The 12,037-nt window shown below is 45.6% G+C and overlaps 1 protein-coding gene across 1 annotated transcript in view; it reads right to left on the minus strand.

Moving 5' to 3' along the window:
• GRIK3 (glutamate ionotropic receptor kainate type subunit 3) overlaps positions 1–12,037 on the minus strand; it is a 900,786-nt gene that overhangs the window by 409,385 nt on the left and 479,364 nt on the right. Inside the window, exon 6 of the mRNA XM_069756890.1 lies at positions 6,132–6,305. Coding sequence (XP_069612991.1) covers positions 6,132–6,305 — 174 coding nt within the window. The remainder of the gene's footprint in view (positions 1–6,131; positions 6,306–12,037) is intronic.

Below are 12,037 nucleotides of genomic sequence, written 5' to 3' on the forward strand. Positions count from 1 at the left end.
GCTGGGTGAAGTTTAACCCACGTGTGTATACTTATGAGTACCGCCATATAGTCCGTCATTACTTGGCAGCAGGTTCCATCTCTGCACGGTGGACCCCGGGCTGCGAACGCACCATACTCTATCTGTCTTATTATTTGGTGCGTTCCGCTAGCCCTAACATTACACTAGCGCCAGGGTCTGGCTAGTAATGACGGACAAACAGCAATCCTTGCGGTATATCCAGCAGCTGGAGGGTAGGTTGGCGGCTCTTGAGAGCGCAACCTCAGCTGTGGATGTTACCGCAGTTGCTGTACAGGCTGCTAGTGTGGCTGCAGCAACCCTGTCCATTGCCACCCCTGCTCAGACATTTTCTCGCCTCCCGCTGCCAGAAAAATTTTCTGGTGATAGCAAATTTTGTAGGGGATTTGTGAGTCAGTGCTCTATTCACCTCGAGCTCCTGGCTGCACGTTTTCCCACAGAGCGGGCTAAGGTGGGATTTATAGTGTCTCTCTTATCGGACAGGGCGTTGGAATGGGCTGGGCCGCTGTGGGAGCGTGGTGATCATGTGGGGCAGAGTGCTCCGCTGTTTCTGAGCACTCTGAAACAGGTCTTTTTAGGATCTCAAGTCACCCATGATACTGCGCTCCAACTGCTGGCATTAACTCAGGGTGAGTCCTTGGTCAGTCATTTTGCCGTCCAATTCCGCACTTTAGCTTCTGAGCTGGATTGGTCGGATAAAGCTCTTATCCCCATATTTTGGAGGGGCCTGGCTGACCACGTTAAGGACGCTCTGACCACTAGGGAGATTCCTGCCACACTGGAGGAGTTAATAACTGTCTCTACTCGAATTGACCTCCGTTTTAACGAGCGGAGGTTAGAGCGAGCCCAGTGTAGGCAGAGGTTTCGGCTGGCTCCTACCTTCGCCAAACCTCTGGAATCTCCGGTCCTGGTTCCTGAGTCACATGAGGCCAGGGAAGTGTCACAAGCGGGATCTAAGTCCCGGACCGCTTGTGCACTCAAGGTCTGTCATGTTTGCCAGCAGTCAGGACATCTAGCCACCAGATGTTCTCAGCGGTCGAGGAAACGTCAGCGTCTAGTGGTAGTAGGTGGAGGTACACTAGACACGGCGACGTTTGCCTCTAAATTGTCCTTTAAGGGGACAATTACTATAGGCTCATTCTCCCACTCGGTAGAGCTCTGCGTGGATTCTGGGGCGGAGGGCAATTTTATATCTTCTGCCTTCGCCCAACGTCACGCAATACCCCTGGTTATGCTAGCTCAACCAGTAACGGTACGAGTGGTGAATGGGTCGACACTGCCCTCACAGATAACACACCAGACCATCCCTTTTACTCTGTCCATGTCGCCATCTCATCAGGAGATTATATGTCTGCTCGTCATTCCTGAGGGAATTGATGAGGTCCTGTTGGGAATACCTTGGCTACGGTACCACTCTCCTCATATCGAGTGGTCCTCTGGCAGAATCCTGGGATGGGGCGAATCTTGTGGGGGTAGGTGTCAGAGGGAGTGCGATCAGGTTGCTACTACAGAGGTACCCGCAGATCTTTCCTCTCTCCCCAAGCAGTATTGGTCTTATGCAGACGTGTTCTCCAAAAAGGCGGCGGAGATCCTTCCGCCCCATCGCCCCTATGACTGTTCTATTGATCTCTTGCCTGGTGCTGAGCCTCCCCGGGGTCAAGTCTATCCGCTATCTCTCCCGGAGACGGAGGCAATGTCACAGTACATCCAGGAAAATCTGGCAAGAGGATTCATTAGAAAGTCAGTGTCACCTGCTGGGGCAGGGTTCTTCTTCGTGCAGAAGAAGAATGGGGAATTGCGTCCATGCATAGACTACAGGGGTCTTAATGCCATCACCATTAAGAATAAGTATCCTTTGCCCTTGATATCTGAGCTCTTCGATAGGCTTCGGGGAGCAAGGGTATTTACTAAACTAGATCTGCGGGGTGCTTACAACCTGATTCGCATCCGTGAGGGGGACGAATGGAAGACGGCTTTTAACACCAGGGATGGGCACTATGAATATCTGGTGATGCCCTTCGGGCTCTGTAATGCCCCAGCCGTTTTCCAAGACTTTGTGAACGATATCTTCCGGGATATGCTTTCCACCTCGGTCGTAGTCTATCTGGATGATATTCTCATCTACTCTCCAGATATTGACTCCCATCGGAGAGATGTTTGCAAAGTCTTCGACCTCCTACGGGTAAACTCCCTCTATGCCAAGTTGGAGAAGTGTATGTTTGAGCAGGAGTCCTTACCTTTCCTAGGCTACATCATCTCTGCCCAGGGGTTGGCTATGGATCCTGCCAAACTACAGGCTGTGATGGACTGGCCGGAACCCCATTCTCTTAAAGCGGTGCAGCGCTTTATGGGGTTCATTAATTATTATCGCCAGTTCATTCCGCACTTCTCAACTTTGGTAGCTCCCTTGGTTGCCCTCACCAAGAAGGGGGCGAATCCCAAATTGTGGTCTGAGGAGGTCTCCAAGGCCTTTAACTCTATAAAGTCACACTTCGCTAGCGCTCCCATCCTACATCGCCCCGATGTTGATAAGCCATTTATCATGGAGGTGGATGCCTCTTCTGTTGGTGCTGGAGCAGTCCTCTTCCAAAAGGATGCTCAAGGTCGGAAGCATCCTTGCTTCTTTTTCTCCAAGACCTTCTCACCAGCAGAGAGGAATTATTCCATCGGGGACAGGGAGTTGCTAGCCATGAAGTTGGCTTTCTCGGAGTGGAGACATCTCTTAGAGGGAGCACGTTTTCCCTTCCAAGTCTTCACAGACCATAAAAATTTGGTGTACCTGCAGACAGCCCAGCGGTTGAATTCTTGCCAGGCCAGATGGTCCTTATTCTTCTCCCGGTTTCATTTCACCCTCCATTTTCTTTCTGGGGAGAAGAATATTCGGGCCGACGCTCTCTCTCGCTCCGTTGTGTCATCTGCGGAGGAGGAGGAGGAGCCTCGGCTTATTGTCCCCACCGAGAGCTTGAGAACTGTGGCCTCGGTTTCGCTAGAGTCTGTGCCCCCGAGCAAGACTTTTGTTCCATCCAGTTTGCGACCGGAGGTTCTCTCTTGGGCACACTCGTCCAGGGTGGGTGGACATTTTGGTACCAAAAGGACATCTGAGTTACTGGCGAGGACATACTGGTGGCCGCATATGGCTCGTGATGTGGCAGAGTATGTTCGGGCGTGTGTCTCTTGCGCCAAGAACAAGACTCCTTGGCAACGGCCAGCTGGTTTGCTTTATCCTCTGCCGGTGGCGGACAGGCCCTGGGAGATGGTCGGGATGGACTTTGTGGTGGGCTTACCCAAGTCTCGTAACTGCACCATTATCTGGGTGATCACCGACCATTTTTCCAAAATGGTGCACTTGGTGCCTCTTCCACGGCTACCTTCTGCACGGGCGTTGGCTGTCTTGTTCGTCAAGCATATCTTTCGCCTACACGGTATGCCAGACAAAATTGTTAGTGACCGGGGTCCCCAGTTTGCGTCTCGATTCTGGAGAGAGCTTTGTCGTCTTCTCAGTATTGAGTTGAATCTCTCTTCCGCTTATCATCCCGAGACGAATGGGTTGGTAGAGAGGGCCAACCAGACTTTGGTCACATATTTACAACATTTTGTTTCTGCCAGGCAGGATGACTGGGCATCCTTGCTACCGTGGGCAGAGTTTGCACTTAACAATGCCGTAGCCGACTCCACCGGTAAGACTCCATTCCTCCTAAATTACGGCAAGCATCCGCGTGTTCCTGTGCCCATGCCTGTGTCTTCTGCTGACTCCAGGGTGGCAGACTGGGCTGTGGAGGCACGGGACATTTGGGACCGCACGCAGGATGCCATTCGGGCCTCCAAGGAGAGAATGAGGTCCTCCGCCGATGTTCATCGGCGCCCCGCTCCGACCTTTGCCCCTGGCGACTTGGTGTGGCTCTCCGCCCGTAACATCAGGCTGCGAGTTGAGTCCACTAAATTTGCTCCTCGCTACTTGGGTCCCTTCAAGGTTCTCGAACAGGTTAATCCTGTGGTCTAACGTTTGGCTCTTCCTCCACGCTTGGGTATCACCGACACCTTTCATGTGTTCCTCTTGAAACCCGTATACATGTCCCGGTTTTCCGAGTCATCTGCCGGGACATCGGGTTCGTCTACGGACGATTACGAGGCGAATGCTATTTTGGGGTGCAAGGTGGTACGCGGCAAAAAGTTCTTTCTGGTGGATTGGAAGGGTTATGGCCCAGAGGACAGGTCATGGGAGCCTGCTGAAAACATTCGGGCCCCACAGCTCATTGCTGCCTTCGAGCGTAGCGAGGCCCAAGGAGGGGGGGGGCCTAGGAGGGGGGGTAATGTTAGGTCTCGAGTTCCCGCTTCTGCACAGGGGGAATCTCGAGCCATCTCCGCTGCGGTCTCCCATTCTTATCCAGCCGCAGTGGAGTCTGCTCAGCAGGGACGTCGGTCCCAGCGTCTTGCTCAGTCTCACTCTGTACAGAGAGTTACTGCTGCTTCTTCAGCTTCTGCCATTAAAGCCAGTGCTGGTCAGCAGCGAGCGGACTTCTCTGGGACTAAGTCCTTGTCTGCACACACTGAGCATGCCCAGGGCAAGATCTCCCGTTGGAGATCGAGGGTCATGTGCTTAGGCTCTGCAGCACATTCCATTGGTCCTCTTGGCAGGTCTTGGAAGGGCAAAGTTTCTGTGGCCACTTCCTGTGCTGCAACTATATAAACTGCGCATGACCGCACGGCCATGCGCTAGTGTACATTTGCATACGTGTGTTTGTTGTGAGTGCAAGTCACCCTACCCTATTGAATGTCTGTTCGCGGAAGGTGTATGTTTGCTATCTAGCGCCCGACTTATCCTACAGCACGAATCACACATTACAGCGTCCAGTTGCTGTGACCGCCAGTACGGCGCCGTGCACTTCCTCTGTGCTTTCCTTACCCAAGCCTGGGTGGTTAGTGGCGTTCGTCAGTGCGGCACCGCATGCACTCTTGTGCCTTAATATTGTTATTTAGTTTCCTTACACACCCAGTTGCGGTGTTGTGCCAGCAAGGGTCTAATCGGACTTCAATCCTAGTTGGGGTTGAGTTCACTGACTACTTGCTCGCGCTCTATGTGCGGTACCGCGGTCCTGTGACGCAACAGGATCGCTTCCTTCACGCTGGGTGAAGTTTAACCCACGTGTGGATACTTATGAGTACCGCCATATAGTCCGTCATTACTTGGCAGCAGGTTCCATCTCTGCACGGTGGACCCCGGGCTGCGAACGCACCATACTCTATCTGTCTTATTATTTGGTGCGTTCCGCTAGCCCTAACATCCTCCATCTTCCTGAATTGAGCAGAAAATAAATAAAATCAATATCAAATCAACCTAAATGTTTACTGTCCTTAACGACTCTCCTAGGACAATGTGGAAACTAAAATCTAAACTGTATAATCAATGTCTAATATAGCGCTATAAAAACATATTTGCTCTCTTCCAAATGTAACAAAGTATACTCAATTTCTAAATGTACAGAGTATAGAAGGTAACCTTAGTTAGCACAAAAGAATCATTTTTGTTGTATTATTGTGCATCCCTACCTCAATTCAACATATATTAATGGTTTTTCAGAAAAAAAAAATTAAATGTTTCCTATGAACTGGACTTTGAACTTCAATTTTACTTATAGATTATATTTTATTGCTGGACAAATTGCATGCAAGTTTACATTTATTTTATTGTATTCTATTGCACATCTATTATAGTAATTGTCAGAGGAAAGTTAGTTTCCCAAATCCACTGGGAATGAGGGATTCTATGATTTTCAATTTTTTTTTCTTTTCATCTCTAGTATATTACACAAGTTATTTATAAAAATTCTAGATTTTAGAAAACTTGTATTTTTATTGAAAACAACATTTTTGGATTGTTTTAATAAATCAGTTTTGAAACTGCTTGTAACCGAGTCCATACTTTTGTTATAAAAACAAAATTAGTGCATACTGTGACTGACCCCTTCTAAAAATTAAACACCCCATGCAATTATTTTAACCCAATGTGGTATCAATTATAAATCTAATTAATAAAAATATTTTTTGCCTAGTTATACATCTGTCACCATTTGATCATTAAGTGCAGTCTTGTTCTCTGACTTGGTTATCCGTACCGTCATTATTCCATCAAGAAGACCAGTCTCTGGCTTTGGTGGGGCTTGTAGGCGTTCCATTGACCACTTATCTACTATGGTGCTCACATAAGGGTTTTCCACATTCAGAATCCGGAAACCAGTAAGATTCACTCCAGAATAACGATATGGTTCCAGGTCCAGTGCATAGAGGTCCTGTTCGGAAACATAACATACTTGTTAAAACCATACAATTGAATCATGCAATGTAACAGGAGAAGTTGGAGGGATAAAAAAGCTGAGCACACAAGCAAATGCTGTCTTTAACTACAAAGAGCGAACATTTGTAAAAATGCGAAAGACAAGATATAATAGCCAGAAATGGTGTTATTTCTCATGTATGCACGCAACAGCTTATTGTGAAATGTTCCAAAACAACAACAATAAAAATACACTGACGCTTGTAGGCTACTTTTGACTGAAGCTACTGGTATTTCAGCAGGGTTTGTGTCCTGACCTGTCTAGAAATTATACTCCAATTATTGGCCTATGGATTAAATTTTGTACCGGATCAGGACTTCAATCTTTTTTCAACCATATTAGATATCAATAAATTTGTCCGCAATTTAACAATAAAAAAACATTTTTGGTCGGAAGATCATATTGGACATGAAGAGGATAAAGACATGGTTGAAAATGTTTTTCATGCATTAGATTTTCATGAACAGGTTTCACTTTTGACATTGCAGGAATTACAGGGACATGACAAAGAGCTTGATAATCCTATTAATCAATCGGAAAATCTGAAGGTCAAAAATCCTTTCTTCTATCCCATCCAATCACGAGTGGATTGTATGAATAAATTTCAGGGAGTAGTAGAACGTGAACTTAAGTTTCTAAGAAATAATAATTCATCTATTAATCTCAAAAATAATATATCTAAAAAACATAGACAAGCCATTCAGGATATCAAGGACATGAAAGATATAGTCATAAAAACAAGTGACAAAGGGGGTGTAATTGTCATCATGAACTCCCTGGACTACAAAAATGAGATTATAAAATTGATATCTGATGAAAATGTTTTTAGACAACTATCTTCTGATCCCACTACTATGTTTAAACAGAAAATTGATAAGGTAATTGAGAAAGGAGTGTCTTTAGGAGTATTAACTAAGAAACAGGCAGAATTTTTGCAAGTTCCCCACCCTGTCATGCCCATTTTGTATGGATTACCTAAAATCCACAAACAAGTTCAATTTCCCCCAATGAGACCTATAGTCTCCAGTAGGGTTGAGCGAAACGGATCGTTCATTTTCAAAAGTCGCCGACTTTTGGCAAAGTCGGGTTTCATGAAACCCGATCCGACCCCTGTGTGGGGTCGGCCATGCGGTACGCGACTTTCGCGCCAAAGTCGCGTTTCGTATGATGCGCTTGGCGCCATTTTTTCAGCCAATGAAGGAGCGTGGGCAGAGTGATGACATAGGTCTTAGGGGCGTGGACGCTTATCGTCATCTTGTCGCTTGTGCGCTGTAGCGATTTGAAATGTGCAACACCAGTTTTTCTGTTCAGGGACGGAGGGGGAGGGGGAGAGAGAGAGAGAGAGAGAGAGAGAGAGAAAAAAAATACCCATTGACTTTGCATTGGGTTTCGTGTTTCGGTCGATCCCCGACTTAACGCCATAATCGGCCGATTTCACTCGACTCGACTTTAGAGATAGTCGGGTTTCGCGAAACCTGGCACGACCCTAAAAAAGTAAAAGTCGCTCAACCCTAGTCTCCAGCATAGGCTCTATTAATGAATATTTGGGCCAATAGCTCGATTCCCTGTTGCAACCATTAGTCCTAAGGACTCCAGAGCATATTAAAGACACAAAGGATGTGTTAGGTAGTGTTGAGCATTTCGATACCGCAAGTATCGGGTATCGGCCGATACTTGCGGTATCGGAATTCCGATACCGAGATCCGATATTTTTGTGATATCGGGTATCGGTATCGGAAGTGTAAAATAAAGAATTAAAATAAAAAATATTGTTATATTCACCTCTCCGGCGGCCCCTGGACATCTGCGCGAGGAACCGGCGTCCGGCACGGCTTCTTTCTTCAAAATGCGCGCCTTTAGGACCTGTGGTATGACGTCGCGGCTTCTGATTGGTCGCGTGGCGGTCACATGGGCGGCACGCGACCAATCAGAAGCCGGGACGTCATTCCACAGGTCCTAAAGGCGCGCATTTTGAAGAAAGAAGCCGTGCCGGACGCCGGATCCTCCCGCTGATGTCCAGGGGCCGCCGGAGAGGTGAATATAAGAATATTTTTTATTTTAATTCTTTATTTTACACTTTATTATGGATCCCAGGGCCTGAAGGAGAGTTTCCTCTCCTTCAGACCCTGGGATCCATGAGGATACATTCCGATACTTGATGTCCCATTGACTTGTATTGGTATCGGATATCGGTATCGGCGATATCTGATATTTTTCGGGTATCGGCCGATACTATCCGATACCGATACTTTCAAGTATCGGACGGTATCGCTCAACACTAGTGTTAGGTATTCTAACACATAAAAAGTGGCAGTCGGATTATACTTGGTTGAGCTGTGACATAGTCTCTTTATATACGTGTATTCCACACAACGTTGCAATATCAGCATTGCAATTTCATTTGAAGAACTATAGTTCATAATCTCAGGATCTTATTAATTTTATTTTACAGGTTACTTTCTTTTTATTAACCCACAATTTTTTTTTCATTTGATTCTGAATATTATTTACAGTGCACAGGTGTAGCGATGGGGGCCAAATTTTCACCATCACTGGCAAATTTAGTTATGGCTCATTGGGAATATCAATATTTATTTTCAACATCTAATAGATTTTCCTCTTTCATCCACTGGTATGGCAGATACATCGACAATACGTTGATTATCTGCAAGGGCGATGTGTCTGCCATACGGGAGTTCGTGGATTATATAAATGACAACGACCTTAATTTGAAATTTACATATGTTCGTGCTGCATCTAAAATTTATTTTCTTGATTTAGAACTGACGGGTATTTCCAACCAGTTGATTTCCATACAAACTTATGTAAAACCAATAGCAGGTAATACCATTTTACATGCGAAAAGTAGTCATCCGAGACATACTGTCAGATCAATCCCCGTGGGTGAATTTACCAGGTTAAAACGTAATTGCAATAACAACAATGCATTAAAGAATGACCTAATTAAATCATGTAATAAATTCCATAAGCAGGGGTACATAACTGGATGCTAAATAGAGCATTACATATAGTGGAAAAAAAAGATCAGAACAGTCTTATTTTCTCAGGAGCGGATATTCAGAAAAATTACCGAAAAAATCAAAGCAAATTAATGAATAAAAACAACATTGAAAGTAGACCTTATGTATGTCTCCAATATAGTCCACAGTTTAATAAAAATCAAAACTATCAACAAAGTGATTCCAATCTTATATGAAGATTCTATTCTTGCCAAAATCCTGCACGATGGTTGCAATATTGTAGCCAGAACAGTGCCCACGTTGGGCAACATATTATCTCCAAATAATTTTTCTTCTCATCAGTGCAGTAATACTTGGCTTAAGTGCATAGGTAGTTACAAATGTAATGTGACTAATTGCACCACATGCAAGCATTTGATTACTACTAAGTTTTTTGGAAATGGTTGCAACAGCAATCTATATAAGATTCAAGATTTTATTAATTGCAACGCACGGTTTGTAGTGTACGAAATTGACTGCATTTTATGCAATAAATCGTATATTGGTTGTACCATTAGAAAATTAAAAAAACGCATATCGGAACATCTTTATGACATTTCTTGTACTACCAACAATAGGCGCACTATTTCTTTTGCAGCCAAACATTTTATCAAGTATCACTCACGTAGTACAGATTCTTTGAGGGTGACTGGTATCGAAAAGATTAAAAAAACCCACGTGGAGGTGATACCACTAGCGCTGAGCAATGAGCGACGAAGCAAGCGGAGGTGTGACAGAGCGTGATGTCACTAGTGCTGCATTATAGGCTCTCAGATCAGCCTATTTATTCTTATTGGTGATGAGCGAACGTGCTCGCCACTATTTGGTATTCGCCTGAGTATCACTATGCTTGGTGTACTCAGCGAGCAACGAGCATTTCTGGGATTATTCTGCGGTAACTGGTGTCTCCACCCAGCATTTTTGGCAGATTTAGAGACCCAATCACGTTGCAGAGATTGTCTGCCAGGCCATGAAACGCTGCAGCCATCTTTGTTGTGGTCGTGCAGTGATTGGCTTGGCCGCACAGCATCACCCCGAGTATAAGAGACCTGGCGCCGCCCTGCTCGCCGCATTCTGTTTCTGTTTCAGCGAGAGTAGGGAGAGCTGGTGCCAAAATAGGGTCAGAATCGTGGTTTTTAGAGGTAGTGTAGGTCTGCAACTCTTACATCCACAACTCCTGAGAAACCAACAGTCCATTTTAGGGCTAATTCGTGGGTCCCAATATTGCAGCACTAGGCAGGCAGGGCACAGCATATCCACATCAGTGCAAGGGATACAGGCACTGTATGTGCATCCATTGCTCCCACTGCATCCTTCCCAAAGCCCCATAACTGCCTGCTGCTGCAGCTTATTTACTATATACAGTACCAATTTTTTTTCCAAAAATTCACGCCCCCCCAAAAAAAAAATAGAATTAGACTTACCGATGATTTGGTTTCTAGGAACCCTCCAAGACAGCAGTATCGGAGGATGTCTCCCCGCCGTAATAGGGGACAGGAAACAAAGAGGTTAAATACTCCTCCCCTTCCTGCAACCACCAGTGTTTTTTCTGGACACAGTAGCATGTATAGTTACCACTTAAGTGCAGGAATCATCCAATAAGAATATCAGATAGGGAGTGAAATTAGTGATGTCGTGGAAGGTTCCTAGAAACCGAATTACAGGTAAGTCTAATTCTATTTTCTCCAGTCACCTTCCGCGACAACAGTATCGGAGTGATACCAACAGCTAATTTCTTTAGGGAGGGACAACTGCCTGCAGAACACGTCTGCCAAACGATAGGTCCCTATTGAAATTTAACCTGTAATGCCTGGTGAATGTATGGACTGACGACCAGGTGGCAGCTCTGCATATCTGCTCAGACAATGTGTTCCCTTTCTCTGCCCAGGAAATTGAGACTGAATGGGTGGAGTGAGCTTTCAGCGATGTCGGGGGTGCAAGCTTCCGGGATGAATATGCAAGACAAATGGCCTGTTTGATCCAATTAGCGATCGTACTTTTAGCTGCTTTTTTGCCTTTATTCAGTCCTGAAAACTGGATGAATAGGTTTTGGTCTATCCTCCAACCTTCCGTTTGTTGGAGGTAGAAGAGGACCACCCTGCGGACATCAAGGGTGTGAAAGGCTTCCTCCTTTGGATTAGAGGGATTTGGACAGAATGAGGGTAGAATGATATCCTGACTTCTGTGGAAGTCCGAGACCACCTTAGGCATAAGGGAAGGGTCTAGCTTAAGGATTATGCTATCCATGGTTATATATGGCTCCTGTACTGACAAAGCCTGTAGCTCTCCTATACGCCTAGCGGTAGTGATTGCTACTAGGAAAACAGTCTTGAGGGTCAGGATTTTTAAGCTGATGGCTGATAAGGGCTCAAAGGGATCCCCGGTCAGACTCTTTAGTACAAGGTTCAAATCCCAAGGAAGGGTCTGGACATGGAGCCTAGGGTGAATCCTACTGTAGTTGCAGATGTCATTAAACGTCTAACCCAACAGTGACCTGCTAAATCCTGATCAAAAAAAGAACCCAGTGTCAACACTTGAACTTTTAGGATGCTAGGCGAGAGTCCTAACTCCAGTCCCTTCTGGAGAAATTCTAATATTTGTGAGATATTGGGATGGAATGGATCAGGTTTGTTAGAGAAACACCAGGATGAAAATGTTTTCCAAACT

This window comes from Ranitomeya imitator, chromosome 3, assembly GCF_032444005.1.
Source record: "Ranitomeya imitator isolate aRanImi1 chromosome 3, aRanImi1.pri, whole genome shotgun sequence".
Classification (NCBI taxonomy): domain Eukaryota; kingdom Metazoa; phylum Chordata; class Amphibia; order Anura; family Dendrobatidae; genus Ranitomeya; species Ranitomeya imitator.